Source organism: Schistocerca nitens, chromosome 2 (assembly GCF_023898315.1).
Source record: "Schistocerca nitens isolate TAMUIC-IGC-003100 chromosome 2, iqSchNite1.1, whole genome shotgun sequence".
NCBI lineage: Eukaryota > Metazoa > Arthropoda > Insecta > Orthoptera > Acrididae > Schistocerca > Schistocerca nitens.
This window is the reverse complement of record NC_064615.1, coordinates 577,619,322-577,641,861: the sequence shown is the minus strand read 5'-3', so window position 1 is coordinate 577,641,861 and position 22,540 is coordinate 577,619,322. Positions and strand designations below refer to the sequence as shown.

The following is a 22,540-nucleotide window of genomic DNA, read 5'->3' as shown; positions in this document are numbered from 1 at the left end:
GGCAAACTGGCTGACACTGACGGTGGCGGTGCACAAATGCTGCGCAGCTAGCGCCATTCGACGGCCAACACCGCGGTTCCTGGTGTGTCCGCTGTGCCGTGCGTGTGATCATTGCTTGTACAGCCCTCTCGCAGTGTCCGGAGCAAGTATGGTGGGTCTGACACACCTGTGTCAATGTGTTCTTTTTTCCATTTCCAGGAGTGTATATTCTATCTGTCAGTATCTCCAGGCTTCTTCCATGTATACAACCTCCTTTTATTATTCTTGAACCAAGTGTTAGCTATGATTAAGTTGTGCTCTGTGCAAAATTCTACCAGGTGGCTTCCTCTTTCATTTCTTACCCCCAATCCATATTCACCTACTACATTTCCTTCTCTTCCTTTTCCTACTGCAGAATTCCAGTCACCCATGACTATTAAATTTTTGTCGCCCTTCACTACCTGAATAATTGCTTTTATCTCATCACACATTTCGTCAATTTCTTCATCATCTGCAGAGCTAGTTGGCATATAAACTTGTACTACTGTAGTAGTCGTGGGCTTCGTGTCTATCTTGGCCACAGTAATACGTTCACTATGCTTACCCGCATTCCTATTTTCCTATTCATTATTAAACCTACTCCTGCATTACCCCTATTTGATTTTTTATTTATAACCCTGTATTCACCTGACCAAAAGTCTTGTTCCTCCTGCCACCGAACTTCACTAATTCCCACTATATCTAACTTTAACCTATCCATTTCCCTTTTTAAATTTTCTAACCTATCTACCCGATTAAGGGAACGCCAGTTTTCTTTCTCCTGATAATGATGTTCTCTTGAGTAGTCCCCGCCTGGAGATCCGAATGGGGGACTATTTTACCTCCGGAATATTTTACCCATATATATGACTGTGTTTTTAAAAGACAGTGCTAGATATTGTGTTCGTCCCAATTCATTCTGTTTGTTATTTTCATTCTTAGTGAGTTTTGAGATCTTTTGGAAGAATTGTTTTTCATTCTGGACAATTTTTGTTTTTTGATTTTCGTTTATAGGTGTGGATTTATCTATCATAACTGCAGTACAGGGCACAAATTTTACAGTTGTCACTTTTTTCGCCTTCGTTAGCACTAGTATTACTATGATATTTTCAGTTGGTACTAGTACTACCTAAGGCAAAAAGACCGACATAATGAAAAATTTGTATCACATAGTATACTAGTGCTATTGCGGGATACAAATGTTATTTAGGATACAAATTTTTGGAATGTTGCTTTTCTTTGACTTCGCTAGCACTTGTATCCTGTTCTTTGGTTGCCTTAAATATCCCAACTGAAGAACAGGATACTATCTTTGCAGTTCAACTCGGGTACAAGATGACAATGTTATGCATGTTGGTTTTTTCATTTTTGCTAGCAGTAGTATCCCGTTCTTCAGTTGGCCTAACTAGATCACCTGAAGTATGAGACATATTTTACAGTTGTCAGTTTTTTCACTGTTACTGGTAATACTGGGATACTTTTCAGTCAATACTATTAGTATCGAAGGCGAAAAAAGAATGTATAGGTCAGCTGAAGTATGTGATACCAGTGTTATGTATGTCGCTTGTTTTCACCTGTGCATAGTTCAACTGAGGTACAGGATGCCAATGTTACATGCATCGATTTGTTTTATCTTTGTTAGTATTAGTATCCTATTCTTCAGTTGACCTATATAGGTCAGGTCGAGTACGGGATACAAATTTTTCGTATGTCAGTCTTTTCGCATTAGATTGTACTAGTATCAACTGCACATTAGGATGCTAATAGTAGCGGAGGAGAAAAAAGCAACAACTGTAAAATTTGTATCCTGTACTTCAGATGACCTATACAGATCAGCTGAAGTTCGTGGTACAACTCATATTTGTCAACTGAGATAGTCCACACTAACGTTACTTCACTCCCTTTTTCTTCTGTTTTTCCACTAGTATCCCATTCTTCGGTTGAGCTCTGTAGGACTCAAAGAAGCAATATGCCTAACATTATGTTCGAAATATCGATGTACATGATATATGTCTACCATCTTTTTTCTCTCTCTTGCAGTCCTTTGTTTCACAACATTCATCTTTGCTGTAAAATATGTGCAACACATTATCTCTGGTAACTTCTGACGTCATTGGTCACAGCTGATGGGCTGTATCCCATTCTTCAGTAATCCCGTATTTTCAGTGAGTTATTAAGGGTTTTTTGTATGTGTTTGGTATTGTTGTTAGTCTGATTAGTTTGGTGTTTGTTATGCAGAAAGAAGTCTAATCTTTTTTTAATTGCTTTTGTGTTAGGTGTGGCTATGACAGTGAAATTCAGGGGTGTATCATTACATTCTTAGATGGGGGATGACATGATGGCTGTCATATGGTTTCTGCAGATGTTCGAACTTATTGCTGAATGTTAGGTGTTATGTTTGAGGCGACAACATGAGGTTGACAAGGATTCTGGCAGCTTGGACTAGGGATAATTTTTATTTTGCTTTTATTCTACAGTAATTCTGATGTTTTGCAAATATTGTATATTTATGGGATGTCAGCTATTTTTGAATTGATATGGTGCAGTTATGTCTTAATTGATGTAGTGAATATGGAATATTTGCGTTTTTGAGTTGTTGGGTGTTGTTTCCACTTTTCGGAGTTGTAGGTGTTGGTTTTTTGGTATTGATAGCTGCGGTTGAGCTATACAGGTCAAGGGAAATGTCCGATTTCACTTTTGGGAGTTGTAGACATTGGTTCTTTTTGGTATCAAAAGCTGCAGTTGAGCTACATATCTCAAGGGAAATATCCGATTTCTCTTTTCGGGGTTGTAGATGTTGGTTTTTTTGGTATTGGTAGCTGCGGTTTAGCTATATAGGCCAAGGGATAATTTTTTAAATTGTATATTTAGTTTGTTGCGCACCCTAAACTCCCAGTTTCCCTCAGATGTCATTAATTTCATTTTGAGTGATATGTTATTGTGTAATTTTTATTTTTTTTCACATTGTTGGCATGTGTATGTAGTGATGTCATTGTTGTCATTTTGTTATATGCTGGAAGCAGCCGTTTCTGCCATGTTGATCTCATGGGTCAAAGCAGATGGGTGAAATCGGAAGTGTCTATAATGCCCAATATTGAAAAAAATTGAATGTCGCAGTGAAGAGATTATAATTTATTTGTATTTTTCAGGCTACAGGCCCCGAAAAAGCTTGTGCTTGAGATACATTTATTGTAGGTGTCCAACAAGGAAAAAAAGGGGAAAAAATGTCAGTTGCCATAAGAACATTTCTCCTCAGCCTGCTTGTGGCTTTATTGTAGGAAGGTCTCTCATTTTTTTACCATTCAGCAATGATTACTTAAAATAACAGTGCTCCATTTCCTTTTGTACTTGTGCTCCATCAGTGAATTACCATGGCAGAAGTTATTGCTATCTTCTCATTCTACACTGCCATATTTTGGTGAGAAGATGTAATCAATATAAATGTGCAATTGCAAAGTGTGCATTTTTAATGACATGTTACTTTACAGACGTTTCTGCAAGCTTGACATTGAGCAAAAGTCAAAACTCTTTTTCAAAGTCTCCTGTGGAAACCATTCAGAACGTATCCGTACTGTTTTACTGTTGTTCGTTAGCACCAGTTCATACTGAGTGTGTGTATTTAAAAAAAAAATCAGAACTTTGGATCAGTAAAAACACTTGCCTTCATTTTTTCAGTACTGAGAATGTGAAAGTTTTGATGTAAGTGAATGCAAGTTTTTACAACATTCTCCATAAGTGTAAATCTGTATGTAATGACAAAGCAAAACTTTGTTTGGCTCCATCAGTGATTCATGCAGATTTTGATTCCAAGAATTATTGACTGTTTTGTGAAACAACTTTTTATTGCTCGAACATTGTTTGTCCTTAGAATGGATATCACACCTGCAAGAAATAACATACTTAGTGAAGTCGGATTACAGTCCAAATAATATGACAAATAACTTATACATCACCGGCAGTCTCCAACCAATACTTAATATAGTCTACTCCTGTCAGCAGATTTCTCATATATTGATTTGCTTCTTTTGTAATGCTAGCATATGCCTCCGGAATGAAAACAAACTTGTTATTGTTGGGTAAAAGTGCAACTTTGTCATTTCATTGAAGTGTCATTGAAGGTCGTCATTGAGCTACACTAAGCATCACATTCTGTGCGTCAGATTTAATTGTGTCTATGTCTGTATTATCTGAGGATGCAGCCTGTTTTAATAACGATTGCAGTTCTTTAGTTACAATGTGGAATGTAGATACTTTCATATAGTCATTCAGGTAGGTCCACTGTTTTACCCATGATACTGAAAGTTCTCTCTCCCTTTTAGAAAGTTCTAGAGCCCTTATGAATTCATTGGGCCTGCCTAGTTATCTTGTAAATTGAATTGATTAGAGGTTACAAAAACCTTTGCTAGAGGTTTACAATTAGAAAGTTCTTTGTTGTGGGATCCAAGACAGATTTGCAGAATGTATAATTGGGTATACAATTGTTTTCACCCCCTCTCACAGAGATTCCATTGTTTAGTGGGGAAATTGTACAAAAGTAAGTTGGGGTGAGGTTGAAGGGTTTGCTCCACATGATCAGCTGTCAAGATTTCTTTTTATCCATGCATTGAGGTTGATTGTACACACACTACAGCATTTGCATGGTGCCCTTTGTTGTCCTGATTTCTTATCTTACAGCCAGAAGTACAATAAATATTTTTATGTGTGAAATTCTGCACTTATAGAGAGATACATGATACAAACGAGTCTGGCGATTTACTGTCTGACTTTCAGAAAAAACATCATCCACACAACTCTGAAAATTTCAATAGCTGTCAGGTGTGAGAATTATCACACAATCAGCTCTTCAGCCCATGCATCCAAGTTTCTGACATGGATAATATGCAGAAGAAAGGGAAAAAATTGAGGACGTGTTGATGACAGTCAATTTGGCTTTAGGAAAGTGAAGGCACCATAGAAGCAGTTCTGACATGTGACTGATAATGGAAGCAAGACTAAAGAAAAATAAAGCATTCGACAATGTCAAGTGGTGCAAGATGTTCAAAATTATGAGAAAATTGGGGTAAGCTATAGGGGAAATACAGTAAAAAGAGTGTAAGGCAGAGATGCAGTCTTTCATCCAACCTGTTCGATCTGTACATCAAAGAAGCAGTGAAAGAAGGAAAAGAAAGCTTCGAGAGTGGAATTAAAATTCAAGGTGAAAGGGTATCAATGATATGATTTACTGATGACATTGCTATCATCATTGAAAGTGAAGAAGAATTACAGGATATGCTGAAGGGAATGAACAGTGTAATGAGTATGGAATATGGGTTGAGAATAAATCAAAGAAAGGCGAAGGTACTGAGAAGTAGCAGAAATGAGAACAGCAAGAAACTTATCAGGATTAGTGATCAAGTAGATGAAATTAAGGAATTCTGCCACCTAGGCAGCAAAATAACCCAATATGGATGGAGCAAGGACAGCAAAAGCAGATTAGTATTGGCAAAAAGGGCATTTCTCTCCAAGAAAAGAGTACTGGTGTCAATTAGATCTTAATTTGAGGAAGAAATTTCTGAGAATGTACTTTTAGAGCATAGCATGTTATTGTAGTGAAAGATGGACTGTGGGAAAACTGAAACAGAAGAAAACCAAAGCATTTGTGATATGGTGCTACAGAAGAATGTTGAAAATTAGATTTACTGATAAGGTAAGGAATGACGAGGTCCTCTGAAGAATCGGTGTGGAAAGGAATGTGAGGAAAAGACAGAGGAGAAGAAGAAGAAGGAACAGAATGGTAGGGCATCTGTTAAGACATCACAAAATAACTTTCTTGGCACTAGAGGGAGCTCTAAAAGGTAAAAACTGTACAGGAAGACAGAGATTGGAATACATCCAACAAATAATTGACGACATAGGTTGTAAGTGCTATTCTGAGATGAAGAGGTTGGCACAGCAGAGGAATTCCTGGTGGACTGCATCAGGCCAGTCAGAAGACTGATGATTATATATATATATATATATATATATATATATATATATATATATATATATATATATATAAAGAAAGATGATGAGACTTACCAAACAAAAGCGCTGGCAGGTCGATAGACACACAAACAAACACAAATATACACACAAAATTCAAGCTTTCGCAACAAACTGTTGCCTCATCAGGAAAGAGGGAAGGAGAGGGAAAGACGAAAGGATGTGGGTTTTAAGGGAGAGGGTAAGGAGTCATTCCAATCCCGGGAGCGGAAAGACTTACCTTAGGGGGAAAAAAGGACAGGTATACACTCGCGCACACACACACATATCCATCCACACATACAGACACAAGCAGACATATTTTGTCTGCTTGTGTCTGTATGTGTGGATGGATATGTGTGTGTGTGCGAGTGTATACCTGTCCTTTTTTCCCCCTAAGGTAAGTCTTTCCGCTCCCGGGATTGGAATGACTCCTTACCCTCTCCCTTAAAACCCACATCCTTTCGTCTTTCCCTCTCCTTCCCTCTTTCCTGATGAGGCAACAGTTTGTTGCGAAAGCTTGAATTTTGTGTGTATATTTGTGTTTGTTTGTGTGTCTATCGACCTGCCAGCGCTTTTGTTTGGTAAGTCTCATCATCTTTCTTTTTAGATATATTTTTTTCCACGTGGAATGTTTCCCTCTGTTATATATATATATATATATATATATATATATATATATATATATATATATAAACTTGTCAGTTTTTTCAGGCTTGGAAGGCCTTCTCTGAGCTGTAACACGAGCTTAAGCTTAGATGTTTTCAATTGTGTCCCCAATGTTTCCTTTCCAGACCTTCTTTTAAGTGAGGAACTGAAAAATGTCTTGGGGGAGCCAGCTGGGACTGTAGGAAGGATGGGGAAGCAATATGGTGTGGGTCCAGGTCAGGAACTCGCTGACAGTGAAGGTGCACTGTCATGATGCCATTTCCACTCATCCTCCTATTAAGTTTGTTGAGCACTTTTGAGTAGAAAGCTGTGTTCACTGTTGTCCTGGTGAGTTAGAATTTATGATGAACAGTGCCTCTGACATCAGAGAAGACAATGAGCACGGTTTTGATCCTTGACTTGCTCATATGTTTTCTTGGGGCAGGGGGATGTGCCGACTTGAACTCTGCCTTTTTTCTTCAGGTTGTACTCAAAAGTTCATGACTAGATAATTGAGTTTAAAAAAATTAGGATAATTTACACACACATTCCAAGTGTTCTTGGTACAGAGCATTTGTATGACCATTTATTCATCAGTCAACACTTTTGGACCAGTTTGATGCATACCCTTTTCATGTCCAAATCCTCAGCTGCAATGCGTTAAACAATTGTTTTCATTATGTTTAAAGTTTTTGCAATCAATTTGATGATTCAACTGTAAGTCAGAAAGTAAGAATTCAAATAATCTTGCTCACATGTCACATTCTTGTTGATTCGGGATTTTGATACGTGCCCGTTGCGGGGGTTTGTTGGTGATGTCCTCTTGACCCTCCTTGAATGACCTTGTGTCATCTGAGAACTTGTGATTTGGACAGTCAGTCACTCCCAAAGACCTGGTGAATTAATGGAAAAGTTTCAGTGGTGAAAGAGGTGGAGAGATTGAACAGATGTTTGATGACATAAAGGAAATTATTCAGATAGCCCTAGTTAACAGAGACAAAAGTTTAATTTGATGGCTGAGAAGAAGTCAGTAGTAGGAGGAGTTGGAAAAGTAGGAGGAGGAAATGGATTGGGGAAAAGGAGTGAAAGAGGAAGCTGCCTGGTAGAATTTTGCACAGAGCATAACGTAGTTATCGTTAAAACGTAATTTAAAAATTGTGAAAGATCGCTGTATATTTGGAGGAGACTTCAGGATTCTGTAAGGTTTCAGAAAGATTATAAAATGCTAAGACAGATTTTGAAACCATATTTTACACAATAAGACACTTCCAGGGACAGATATGGACTGTCACCATAATTTATTTTTTATGAACTGCAGGTTAAACCTAAAGAGATTATAAAAAGGTAGTAAATTAAAGAGATGGGACCTGGGTAAATTGAAAGAACTGGAGGTTTTTGGGAGTTTGAGGGAGCGTTATGCATTGTTGGGCTGAAATGAGGAAATGGAAAGAAAGATGAAATAGTGGATGTAGCAGAGCATCACATTGCAGATAACTGAGAAGATATTGAACTAATTGATGAAAGGAGATAGTATAAAAATGCAGCAGTGCTGCATGCAAAGATGAATACAAATGCCCAGAAACTGAGTTTGGCAGAAAATGCAAAATGGGTAAGCAGAAGTGGCTAGAGGACAAATGCAAGGCTGTAGAAGTAAGCATGACTAACAGAAAGGTATGTGCCACCTATACGTAAATTAATGAGACATTTTGAGGAAAGGGAGTATTAAGAGTTCAGGTGCCAACCAGTGAAAGAAGCAAAGAATAGAAGACTGAAAGGTGGAAGGTACATATGGAGGGTCTGTATAAATGAAACAAACTTGAGGATTATATTGGAGAAAGAGAGAAGGAAGTAGATGAAGACGAGATGGGAGATACGACACTGTGAGAAAAATTTGACAGTATATGAAAAGACCAAAGTGAAAACAAGACCCTTACAGTAAACAACATTCCCTCAGAATTACTGAGATTCTTTGGAGAGCCAGACATGACAAAATTATTTTTTCAGGTGTGCAAGATATATCAGGCAGGTGAAATACCCTAAGATTTCAAGAATCGCAATAAGGCTGGTGCTGACATGTGAATATTACTGAACTATCAGTTTGATAAGTCATGGTTGCAAAATATTGACACACATTGTTTACAGAAGAATGAAAAAACTAGAAGAAGCTGATCTTTGGGGGAAATGAGTTGGGATTCTGGAGGAATGAGGAACACATACAGCGGTACGGACCCTGTGGCTTGTTCTAGAAGATAGGTTTAACAAAGGCAAACCTACATTTATAGAAAGCTTTGGGTTGCTCACTTTGAAATTCTGTAGATAGCAGAGATAAAGTACTTAGGGTGGATGGTTACTTACAACTCTCACGAAAACCATAGTAGAAGGTTATTTATGAATTTCACCAAAACCAGACTGCGATGGTAGGAGTTGAAAGATATAAAAGGGAAGTTGTAGTTGAGAAGGAAATGAAGCAGTGTTGTTGCCTATCACAGATATTATTCAGCCTGTACATTGAACAAGCTGTGAAGGAATCAGAGGAGAAATCTGAAAAGAGATTTAAAGTTCATGTTTGAGGTTTGTCAATGCCATTGTAATTCTACACTCCTGGAAATTGAAATAAGAACACCGTGAATTCATTGTCCCAGGAAGGGGAAACTTTATTGACACATTCCTGGGGTCAGATGCATCACATGATCACACTGACAGAACCACAGGCACATAGACACAGGCAACAGAGCATGCACAATGTCGGCACTAGTACAGTGTATATCCACCTTTCGCAGCAATGCAGGCTGCTATTCTCCCATGGAGACGATCGTAGAGATGCTGGATGTAGTCCTGTGGAACGGCTTGCCATGCCATTTCCACCTGGCGCCTCAGATGGACCAGCGTTCGTGCTGGACGTGCAGACCGCGTGAGACGACGCTTCATCCAGTCCCAAACATGCTCAATGGGGGACAGATCTGGAGATCTTGCTGGCCAGGGTAGTTGACTTACACCTTCTAGAGCATGTTGGGTGGCACGGGATACATGCGGACGTGCATTGTCCTGTTGGAACAGCAAGTTCCCTTGCCGGTCTAGGAATGGTAGAACGATGGGTTCGATGACGGTTTGGATGTACCGTGCACTATTCAGTGTCCCCTCGGCGATCACCAGTGGTGTACGGCCAGTGTAGGAGATCGCTCCCCACACCGTGATGCCGGGTGTTGGCCCTGTGTGCCTCGGTCGTATGCAGTCCTGATTGTGGCGCTCACCTGCACGGCGCCAAACACGCATACGACCATCATTGGCACCAAGGCGGAAGCGACTCTCATCGCTGAAGACGACACGTCTCCATTCATCCCTCCATTCACGCCTGTCGCGACACCACTGGAGGCGGGCTGCACGATGTTGGGGCGTGAGCGGAAGACGGCCTAACGGTGTGCGGGACCGTAGCCCAGCTTCATGGAGACGGTTGCGAATGGTCCTCGCCGATACCCCAGGAGCAACAGTGTCCCTAATTTGCTGGGAAGTGGCGGTGCGGTCCCCTACGGCACTGCGTAGGATCCTACGGTCTTGGCGTGCATCCGTGCGTCTCTGCGGTCCGGTCCCAGGTCGACGGGCACGTGCACCTTCCGCCGACCACTGGCGACAACATCGATGTACTGTGGAGACCTCACGCCCCACGTGTTGAGCAATTCGGCGGTACGTCCACCCGGCCTCCCGCATGCCCACTATACGCCCTCGCTCAAAGTCCGTCAACTGCACATACGGTTCACGTCCACGCTGTCGCGGCATGCTACCAGTGTTAAAGACTGCGATGGAGCTTCGTATGCCACGGCAAACTGGCTGACACTGACGGCGGCGGTGCACAAATGCTGCGCAGCTAGCCCCATTCGACGGCCAACACCGCGGTTCCTGGTGTGTCCGCTGTGCCGTGCGTGTGATCATTGCTTGTACAGCCCTCTCGCAGTGTCCGGAGCAAGTATGGTGGGTCTGACACACCGGTGTCAATGTGTTCTTTTTTCCATTTCCAGGAGTGTATTAGAGATGGCAGATAACTTGGAAGAGCAGTTGAACTGAATGGATAGTGTCTTGGAAAGAGATTGTAATATAAGCATAAGAAAGTAAAACAAGTAAATGGAATTTAGTCAGATTAAATCAGATAATACTGACAGGACACATCCTGAGACACCTAGGAATTGTCAACTTGGTAATTGAAGGAAGGTTGAGGGATAAAAAATTGTAGGTGGTGACCAAGTTTTCAATACAGTAAGCAGGTTGGAATGGTTGATAGGACACATACTGAGACATTAAAAATTTGTCAGTTTGCTGATGGAAAGAATTGTGGGAGAAAAAATTTTTAGACAGAGATCTAGGCTTGAATACAGAAACAGGTTCAGATGGCTGTAGGTTATAGTAGTTATGCATAGATGAAGTGGCTTCCATGGATACACTGGCGTGAAGAGCTGTGTCAGACTGTGGATTAAAGACAAGAACGACAACAAACACTTTAAATGATCATCTTTTATGTTGTGAACTATTTCCATTTAACATCGATGGTCAGAAAGCTACCTAGAGAGTGAAAGTTATTAAGTGGAATCAGAAATAAACAAATTGTTTTGAATAGAACTTTACATACAGACTGACAGACATAGAACAAGCATTGTGACTGTGCTAGTTGAATGCAAACCACCGACTGAAAAACATAAAATGTATGCAATGAGTTATTGATGATGTTTACTGTAGAAGACCTTTTGAATACCAGGCACTGACTGACTGCTCCCTCGTGTTGGACAGTTATTTATAGATGTGCTATTACAGAAATTACCATCGATTAAAAAATAAAGCAATTGCATTTTGGTTATTAACATAAAGACAGAAAAAGTAAAAGACGTGAACATACTATAAGCAATGAAGTAAACTGAACCGAAAACTGAATAATTGAAAGTAGCTGGATGGAAGGTGCTCTATTATTTTCATATGCTTGAGAATTTACAAAGCCTGCCACGAATTTTCTGGAAATTTAAATTTTCGAGCTAGTGTACTTTCTTAACAAACATGTTATTTTCAGAAAATTTTACATTTTTGAAATTAGAAGAATTTGAGCTACAAATTGATGCAATAGAATTGTGACAGAATCACATCTTAAGGTAGAAACATCCTGGAGTATGAAAATTTTAAGTATGAAAAACTTTTGTAACAATAAGTTTTAAGAAAAAATGGGTATGAAAGAGGTGACTAAGGGCTTTCAAATAAATTATGTCAGTTAAAAAACATAATTTTTTGCGGGGTTGAATTTTCAGTTGCACATGGTTTACAGGTATCGTAAATTTATATTATTTCTTTATGTAAAATGTTTCTACTTGAACTATTTATATTGTTGTCATCAGCATCAGTAAAATATATTGTGAATAACGGAAGTTTAGCAAGATAAGTGTGGATAAGAAATTTGTTATTTTACATACAAGGTGTATAATTTTGCCTCCGCCGTTTTTTCCCCAATAGTTGAGGCTTTAATGAAACAAATTGGTTACACATGTATCATTCAAAGTATTTTCCATCGCTGGCCTCCCTTTCTCCCATCTTTCGGGCAGTGTATGAATCCCGTGTCGAAAAACTTGATCATCTTTCGAAGCGATCCACGAATCGATCCAATTTGTGACTTCTTCATGAGATCTGAAGTGTTGACCAGCCAGGCCATTTGCCATTGATCTAAACAGGTGGTAGTCAGAGGGAGCAATGTCTGGAGAATACGGCGGGTGGGGTAGGACTTCCCATTTTAACGTTTCCAAGTACTGGCTATTTGCTTCTGTCTGGGGTTCTTTGGCCGACGTTCGTCTGATGATTTTACTTACGTTTTGCCAGCACGAGTTGCTGGTATTGTCAAAGCTTCACTCTCCAATGCCGGTGGTGAACTGGAGCCGAGCTTGGGCCGCAGACTATATGTACCTGGCACGCCAACATCCGAGGGCTTCTCCGTGCTCATTTCCAGTGCTACCTCCAGTGCTTCTTCTTGCTACCTGCAGCGGTTGTTCGCTGCAGTATGGGAAGCCAGGATCCGTTTACCTTAAAGCTTTCCTCTTTCCTGTTGAAGCTATTCCCATGTTTGTGTCTTTCTACAGCTTCTCCAAACAAGTGGGTGTGATAGTGCATCTCTACAGCCAGAACTTCCATGTCTGTAAATTTTATTACATGGTCGGTCTCACTCAGTGTGTGCTCTGCCACGGCTGATTTCTCCACCTGCCCCAACCTGCAATCTCTCTTATGTTCTTTGATCCTGGTGTCGATTGATCGTCCAGTCATTCTGACATAAACTTTTCTGCATGTGCATGGTAAGCGGTATATTCCCGAAATTGCAAGTAGGTCCCTTTTATCCTTTGCCAATCTAAGATGTTCTTTGATCTTCCTTGTCGGTTTGAAAATTGTCTTTACGCCGTGTTTGTGCGATATACGGCCGATTCTGTCAGTCACTCTGGGAATGTATGGCAGAAAGGCCATACCCGATATTTCTTTTCCCGATTTCTTACTTCGCCGAGTGTTTTGCTCTGTTACACTTCTAATATAATTTGTGGAATACCCATTCTTCCTCAGGACACTTTCCAGATGTTGCATTTCACACTATCACACCCGCTTGTTTAGAGAAGTTGTAGAAATACACAAACATGGGAATAACTTCAACAGGAAAGAGGAAAGCCCAATGGTAAACGGATCCTAGCTTCCCATACTGCAGCGAACGACTGTTGTAGGTAGCAAGAGGAGAACCGCACCAGAAATGACCGTGGAGAAGCCCTCGGATGTTGGCATGTCAGGTACATATAGACTGCGGCCGCGAGCTCGGCTCCAGTTTGCCACCGGCAATGGAGGGTGAAGCTTTGACAATGCCAGCCACTCGTGCTGGCAAAACGTCAGTAAAATCATCAGCCGAACGTCGGCTAAAGAAGCCGAGACAGAAGCAAATAGGCGGTTTGTCAACAACTGGCCATGAAAGCGTGAACAATTTTGTTTCCAAGTATGTTTTGACCTCTTTTTGCAACACGGGGTCGAGTGTTGTTGTGCTGCAAAATCACCTTATCGTGCCTCTCGCTGTATTACGGCCGTTTTAATGCTCTGCTCAAACACATTAATTTCGTTTGTTAATGAGCACCTGTGATTGTTTCACTTGGTTTTAGCACCGAGCTGGAGCCATGAGTATTCGGTTTGGCCGTTGACATGGAAGCATGGTCGGGATATCCCCATATTATTTTGCATTTAGGATTATTGTAATGAACCCATTTTTCGTCCCTGGTCACAATGCAATGCATAAATCCCTTCAGTTTTTGCCTCTGAAGCAACTGTTCACAAGCACACACACGCCGTTCAACGTCTCTTGGTTTCAGCTCACACGGGAGCCAAGTTCCTTCTGTCTGAATCATGCCCATAGCCTTGACTTGTTTTGAAATGGCTTGCTGTGTCACTCCCACTAATCGTGTCAATTCTTCTTGAGTTTGATGCAAGCCTTCACTCAGCAATGTCTCCAATTCTGCATCTTCGAAAACATTCCCTCTTCCACCACTATGCCGGTGTACGACGTTAAAATCACTGTTCTTGAAGCGTTGAAACACTCACGACACGTTCTTTCACTAATAGCGTCCTTACTATACATACTTGAGAGCATTCAATGAGACTCGGCTGCTGTTTTCTTCATATTGATACAAAACAGTAACACCTCCCGCAAATGACGAGAATTAGGTTCGTAAACTGACATTTTCAATCAAGAGCAACTTTATGTTGCAGACACAAATCGGTCAATGTTTGAATGAGGTTATGTTGACCAAGATTCAAGCTAACTGCCTGACGTTTGTGATCTGTTTCTTTCGACCGCTACTTATCGTTGTCACTACCTATTGGCAAACGGCGGAAGCAAATAAAATGTTGCCTACAGTTGTAAATATGTATTTTCGTAAATACTCTAGGTAGCTGAGTGACTGGTATCAAAGCTCAAAATATTTTTCTCCCTGTCATTGTTAGAAACTTTAAAGAATTCGTATGAATCTGTTGTCAGTTCAACTTGGAATCCAAATAAAATAATTAATGACCTGGAATAAGTGTTATTTTGGAAGAGAGCTCAATTTGTATCTTATTATCCAAATTATTTTAACTGTTGTTACTCAGTTGTACCTTATATTGTTGCAGACTGTGATGGCACAACACAGGCTGAAATAAACAAGCATTTGGAGATGGGGAGAGACTTCCTGGGACGTGGACAGCTACAGGATGCCTTATCGCATTACCATGCAGCTGTAGGTGAGGAAATACTGTTGTCAGCTATTATCAGATACTGTGGATAGGAACTGTCTTCTCTGTTTCCCCTCAATGAACATGCTCAATATTTTAGACTGAGAGGCAGGCTTTCAAAAATGTGAGTTTGGCGTTGCACACGATCAAAGTCATCTATACTATTCTGATGATTTGTAAGTGATGCCCTATTTCTGGAACTGAAGATCGTTAGTGGAATTTAAAAATATGTGCCAAGGAGATATAGTGACTGACCTTGCTGTTTTTTTTTTACAAATTTTTGATTTGGCATTCAAAATCTGCAGTACATATCATTTTTGCTGTGGAATCTAAGGAGCGTGGAAAAAGTGAAGTCCAAAGGCGGTGACATCATCATAGGTTTAGAGAGATATGAGAAGCAGAAGATATTTTACGTATACTGTATTTCCCAATCTTTTTAAGCTGCAGAGTTAGCATCTAGTAATTTTGATTCTGTTTCTTTTCTGTGTTTTTGCCTCAGCTGTGGTAAAACAATTTTGCCATCATGAAGGTGAAATTTCTCAAGCTAGTTTAGATTTCTCTGACTTCAGACACTTTTGTTATCCGAGAATAAATGTTAAAAGTGTGTCAAAGGGATATTAGATTGAGATAACAAACAAATTTTGAGACAGAATTGCTGGCTATTGATTACCTTCAGGATTCGCCTCTGTAACTCAGTTGTCAGTGTGTCTGGCTGATATGCCGAGGACCCAGGTTCAATTCCTGGTACTGCCAGGGATTTTTTCCTTGATGGGAGGACTGCAACAGGATACATTGTGCCTCGTGACGGCAATTGGGCAACACCTGGGAGAGTGGTGTGCTGATCCCGTGCCCCTCCATACCATATCGAAGTGATGCCATTAGCAGCGGATGACATAGCAGTCAATTGGTTGGTCCTGATTGGACCAACTGAGCCCAAACTCTTGGCTTTGCATCCCACCCCCCCCCCCCCCCCAAAGGGCGAAATGTGTAGGTGTATATAACTGATACACATGTGTAAAAGTAGAAGTGACACACTCCCTGTCTTCGAGAACTAATAGTTCCTCCTTTGATAATTGGACAAGAGGACTAATACAAAACACTAGCTCACTCAGATTTGCAGGTGAGAGGGTACCACTATTATATGTGGTTATTGTTAGGCCTACACACTTCACATCGTGAAGGTAAATAGTGGTCGGTGATTCTGTCACAATATAAGTGACGTCCAACAGAAATCTGCGTATTCCATAGATTATTAGGTTTTTATGAAATGAGGAGTATATATTGACAGTGCTGATAATTGGTCCATTATGATTGGGAGAGTTGTGTGAATGTACTGAAATACTTTTCTGATGAAAGCAGATAGTCACATGTGTTGGAAGAATTATAATTTCTGAACCATGACTTTTTAGCATTTACACTTATTTACAGGTAATTTATATTTATGACGTCCAGCAAAGGGAAGTCCATCATTGAAGGTTGCCTCCTCCCAACTCCCCACCCCCCCATTTCACATACAACCCCTGTTTAGTGATCTGTGTTAGCAAAATTACCACTAAGAGATGTACAAAGGAACCCTGTACCACTACTAGTCATTTCTTTTCCTATTCCAGTTGCAAATGGCGATAAAGAAAAAAGACTGTCTTTATGCCACTGTATTAGCATTAATTTCTCTTATAGCATTGTGATGGTCCTTAAATGAAATGTACATTGGTGGCAGTAGAATAGCAAATGTCGGTTCTCTAAATTTCTCTTATAGTTCTGTGCTTCATCACCATCCCCTGAACAGTCCACCTCCCACTAAGTTTAAGAATCGGTAAGAAGTATACATGACTGACTTCAGGAGCAATCTTGGCAGATTGTTCTTACTCTTTACTGCTGGTAGTTATATACTGTTATGTAAATGAAACAGTCTGTCTCAGCTATTTAATCAATGGTGACTTATCAGCTTCCTGCCAAAGCTCAAAAAAGGAGGTTGGATGTAAAAAAGGGGATGGGGATGACAGTGTCTCTTTGCACCATGCAGAAAGTCTCAGAAGGAATACAATCATTTCTACATTTTAATAATTTTGTACTGTTTTCATAAAATTTTTTAATGATGGCTTTATTTTACATGACTACCAGTCTGTTTTTTTTCCAGTTAATTTGACAGTGTGGCCAAAGCCTGATTCCACACTTTTGTAGGTTGCTCATTGTTCAATAATGATATTGTATATGACATTACAAAACTTTCTTCTATCAATTACTCATAACTAACTTTCAGAAATTCAGATTTTAAATATATTAGTTCAGAGATTACTTAATTAATATTTTCAGTAAATGTTATTTTCCAAAATCCATTGTGGTGTGCGTCAAGGGTCCATTAATAATATATGCTTCAGATTTCTCCAGAAATAAGAACTCTACGTTTAGGCTGTTTCCTGTGCTTACTCATAATGTCCCTTAAATCAGAACATACAAAAACTGAATGTAGTAAATATGCAGACTACGCAGTTATGTAGAATCCTTATTAGACATTTCAGTATTATTACTATCTCTTTTGATAGGGTTTCATTATATTGACTGGTGCCTCATGGTTGGGATGCACTGTGAATTATTTTTGTGCAACATATAAATTTAACTTTTAACAGATTCGCAAAGTCGCTGCAAATGTTTTCTGTACGGATACTCAAAAGCTCCCACATTAATAGGTGTTGTTGCAAAAATGTACACCTTTTCATTGATGAACAGAGTTCATAAAAATCCAGAAATAAGTAATACAACAACATTCTTTACATTATTATGATACATATATCATAAATTGACTCTGATGTGCAAAAGCTCAGGTCATTGTTTTAGCAAGCTCAGTCAAGCTAAAATCATAAAAAAAATCTTGTAAAGCTGAAGTACAGAGACCTTGTCAACTTGTTATATTGTTCATTAACCTCCTCACTGTTGTGAACGTTAGACAAGATTGTCATTTATAATTACCGTATTTACTCGAATATAAGCCGCACTTTTTTTCTGGTTTTTGTAATCCAAAAAACCGCCTGCGGCTTAGAATCGAGTGCAAAATAAGCGGAAGTTCTGAAATATGTTGGTAGGTGCCGCCACAACTAACTTTTGCCATCGAATATATGTAGCGCTACACAGGCATGCTTTGCAGGCACAAAAATAAATACTGGCGTCAGAACCGAGTGAGGTGGTGCAGTGGTTAAACACTGGATTCGCATTCGGGAGGACGACGGTTCAATTCCGTGTCCGGCTATCCTGATTTAGGTTTTCCGTGATTTCCCTAATTCGCTCCAGGCAAATGCCGGGATGGTTCCTTTCAAAGGGTACAGCCGACTTCCTTCCCCGTCCTTCCCTAATCCAATGAGACCGATGACCTCGCTGTCTGGTCTCCTTCCCCAAAACAACCCAACCAACCCCTCTGTGTCAGTAAATAAATTAAAAAAAAAAAAAGGTGGAAGACGAGCTTTTTTCTCCACCCCGAATTTTGACCACTGCATTTTCATACATTATCCAACGAAGTATATACAAATTCCGTATTGTTCATCTTCGAATGTAGCAGCTTTTCAATGTACTATGAAAATCTGAGTGGTAAGACTGTTTGCGATGTTTGTCAATATGGCCAATTCTACGTTCTGAATTTTTTCCTACCTGTGAGAATAGATGGTTGCTAATGGAACTTTCATGAAATGTGAATCACATGCAGTATTCTCTTCACCATAAGAATAATACGAATATAAACATTTTGCCATGTATTCTTTCATGTTTGCTGCTATCTCATTTAAATCCTGTCTGCCTAATAAACTACGAAACTAGAGTGAGACAACAGCAAATGCGGGAGTATACACATATCATCTCATGTTTATATTCATATTATTCTTATGCCTAATAGTGACACAGTCAGAAATGAAGCACGGCAATTGACTAGATTTTTAAATCTAAGATGACTCTAATTTCTGTGCAGAAAGTAATGTACTAAAGAGGCGTCTGCAAAGATTTTCAAACGGAGAAAAATTTTCGCTCACAAAAGTAAACCATGCCGCGAGCGGCGACAGGTCATAAACACTCATTATCAGAATGCGACAAACAATGCATTACACAGTACAGTAATGCATTTTCAGCTTACAGTGACTTAAACACCTATAACAAAGAGAACGGCACTTATCAGATCAAAGAAAAATAAGCAATCAATTCAAACCAGACGAAGCACGTGAAAAACGAAGGGTACCCATATAAATACGGACGGAGCGCCTGACGCATAGCAATGGCTACCTGGTAAAGCTTAACTGCTAAGCTTATGGCTCGAACCAAACTACTGTAGCTGTATCGTCATTCATTCAACCTACATTGTGTCTCATATTACAGTGGACCAAATTTGTTTCAATTTGGAGGTGCAGCCTAAAATTTTTCTCTCCCCTTGAATTTCGAGTCTCAAATTTCAGGTGCGGCTTAGATTCGGGAAATTTTTTTTTCCTTTATTTTGAGTCTTATTTTTCAGGCGCAGCTTAGATTCGAGTGCAGCTTAGATTCGAGTATATACGGTACATCTTGATGCTCTTGTACTGTGTGTTGTCCTCTGAGTATAACAGGCCTGTTATGGAAAGGGCATTTAGATACTTTATCTGTAGTTTGTGTGTTTGAGGATTACTGAAACATTAATTAAATAGAAATAGCTCTCAGTTGAATGATACTCTATGTATGTCCAGGAAAATGGTACAAATGGAGAATCATGCTTTCTGCTGTCACCTAGCAGGAAAAAGATTAAAAAGTGCTGGTATCATGCATTTTATCATAAAAAGTATTTGCTTTTCTCCATTGTACACTGAAGCCCCAAAGAAACAGGTATAGGCATGCGTATTCAAATACAGAGATATGTAAACAGGCAGAATATGGCGTTGGGGTTGACAGCGCTTATATAAGACATCAAGTGTCTGGCTCAGTTGTCAGATCGGTTACTGTTGCTACAATGGCAGGTTAGCAAGATTTAAGTGAGACTGAACATGGTGTTGTAGCCGGCACACGAGCGATGGGACACAGTATCTCCGATGCAGCAATGAAGTGGGAACTTTCCGTACTACCATTTGACAAGTGTACCGTGAATATCAGGAATCCAGTAAAACATCAAATCTCTGACATTGCTGTAGCTGGGAAAAGATCCTGCAAGAACAGTACGACAACAACTGAAGTGAATCGTTCAAATCTGACAGAAGTGCAACACTTCTGCAAATTGCTGCAGATTTTAATGGTGAGTCACCAACAAGTGTCAGCGTGTGAACCATTCAATGAAACATCATTGATATGGGCTTTTGGAGCCGAAGGCCTACTTGTATACCCTTGATGTCTGCGTGACAAAAAGCTTTATACCTCACTTGGGCCTGTCAAACTCGACATTGGACTATTGATCACTGAAAACAAGTTGCCTGGTCGGATGAGTCTTGTTTCATATTGTATCGAGTGGATGGATGTGTACGTGTATGGAGACAGCTTCATGAAACTGTGGACCTTCCATGTCTGCAGGGAACTCTTCAGGCTGGTGGAGGCTCTGTAATGGTGTGGGACATGTGCAGTTGGAGTGATATGAGAACCCTTATACGTCTAGATCTTGTCTGATCACCTGCATCCATTCATGTCCATTGTGCATTCCTACGGACCTGGGCAATTCAAGCAGGACGATGTGACATCCCACACATCCAGAATTGCTCCAGGAACACTCTTCCAAGTTTTAACACTTCTGCTGGCCACCAAACTCCCCAGACATGAACATTTTTGAGCATGTCTGGGATGACTTGTAACATGGTGTGCAGAAGAGATCTCCATGACCATGTACTCTTATGGATTTATGGATAGCCCTGCGTGATTCAGGGTGTCAGTTCCCTCCAGCACTACTTCAGACTTTTGTCGAGTCCATGTAATGTAATGTTGTGTGCTCTCGGGGGCCCTACATGATATTGCGCAGGTGTACCAGTTTCTTGGGCTCTTCAGTGTATATTGAATTAAATTAAACTGGTGCATTTCGTAACAGGCCATTAAGAAAAAAATCAGTTTGTGAAGATGGCACATTATTGCAAAATACAAACTGTATTTGTATTCTAGATAAAAGGGAAATGAGTTACAATTTGCTTACTTTACAAGGAAGTAATTTAGACCAGTGTGGCTGTGTATGTAATGAGATATGTAAATGTTGCAGGGTGGTATGGGAACGTGATACGTTGTTTACAAAATATTTGCTTTTCAGAGGGAGATCCAGCCAACTATCTGACTTACTTCAAACGAGCTACTGTGTACTTAGCACTTGGGAAGTCAAAATTTGCCCTAATGGATCTGGATAGGGTACTTGAACTGAAGCCAGATTTTACAGCTGTAAGTATCCAGCACCTATAATTTTAAGGTTACTAATTAGCATTGTTGAGTGGTAATTTAAACTGAGGAAATACATCTGTTAAATGTTTTGTTCTTCTTCCTCCATATGTGTTTAGAAAATTAAAATATCCTTTTAAATCTGAGGGTCATGTGAAGAGTTTTGAAAGAAATTCCTTGTCAAAAACTCAGTCTTATTAATATTGTATGAACAGTGTCCACATCCACTCGCTGAATATTCACCCTTTAAAAGGTTATTCAATTAGACATATCTTCTCTATCAAAACAATACACTCAAATGATACATCACTTTTGGAAAGAGAAAGAATGTATGTTTCTATATTTGGACACTGAGATTGTGTATGTAAGTGTCTTCATTTGAAACCTGATGTTTACTTCTCATGATATTTTCTACATTCAATAGCCCTAACAAAAGCAAAGAACTGCACTGCTCTTTGGCATTTGCATTTCCATCAACAGAACACTACAGAGGTTTTGCCCTTGATGGGAAATTTAGTGAGCTTGACCTTTGAAGAAGATATTTATGGTGGTAAATGACCCTAGGGTATATAATGTTTGGCAGAAATTATCCCTTTAGGAATGACTGGGAAGAATGGAAATATTTAGGCTTTACGTTGTGGTCAGTCTGTCTTTAGCCAGTTATCAGCAGACAGGCAGCTACTGCTAGGCGTCTGCTGGAAGCACTTGCTCTGCGAGCCAAATAGTCTGTCACTTGGTGATGTTGATACAGTGAATACTCTCTAGAGAAATTAAATTACAGGTAGTTTCTGTATTGGGAACATTGAGTCTTTCTATTTCCAAAGATAATACAATAGTTTGGTGTATACACTACGGGACAACTGGGAAACCTGAAGGAATTTTTTTCATCTTTTTTTTTTTTTTTTTTAAAAACCTGGGAATTTTTTAGAATTTCGGAAATTTTTCATTGTTTTAGTTTTCAGTAAAATTTTTGACTGGCAGGAACTGATACTCTTAACAAAGAATTGCACTTTAACCTGCTACTGCAGAATAATACTGCAGCAATAAAATATAAACAAACAAAAGAATAACACCTAAATAAAACTTAAGTTGCAAAGAAAATACGCCATTTACTACAACAAAACACAGTCCACACACAAGCTTGTGCCAAAAGTAAAATGTGTCAAAGACTTTAGAACGAAGACAGTGTAATACTTCGTAATAACAAGATTAACTATATTGCATGTGAGAACAGCCAATGAATTTCTTAAATAATGGAGCATTTGAATCTCAT

The 22,540-nt window shown here is 39.6% G+C and overlaps 1 protein-coding gene across 1 annotated transcript in view; it reads left to right on the top strand.

The window, feature by feature from the left end:
* Nucleotides 1-22,540, top strand: part of LOC126236624 (dnaJ homolog subfamily C member 3) — an 83,741-nt gene that overhangs the window by 5,558 nt on the left and 55,643 nt on the right. The window contains exons 2-3 of the mRNA XM_049946069.1: nucleotides 14,821-14,931; nucleotides 21,146-21,270. Of these exons, the coding sequence (XP_049802026.1) occupies nucleotides 14,821-14,931; nucleotides 21,146-21,270 (236 nt within the window). The remainder of the gene's footprint in view (nucleotides 1-14,820; nucleotides 14,932-21,145; nucleotides 21,271-22,540) is intronic.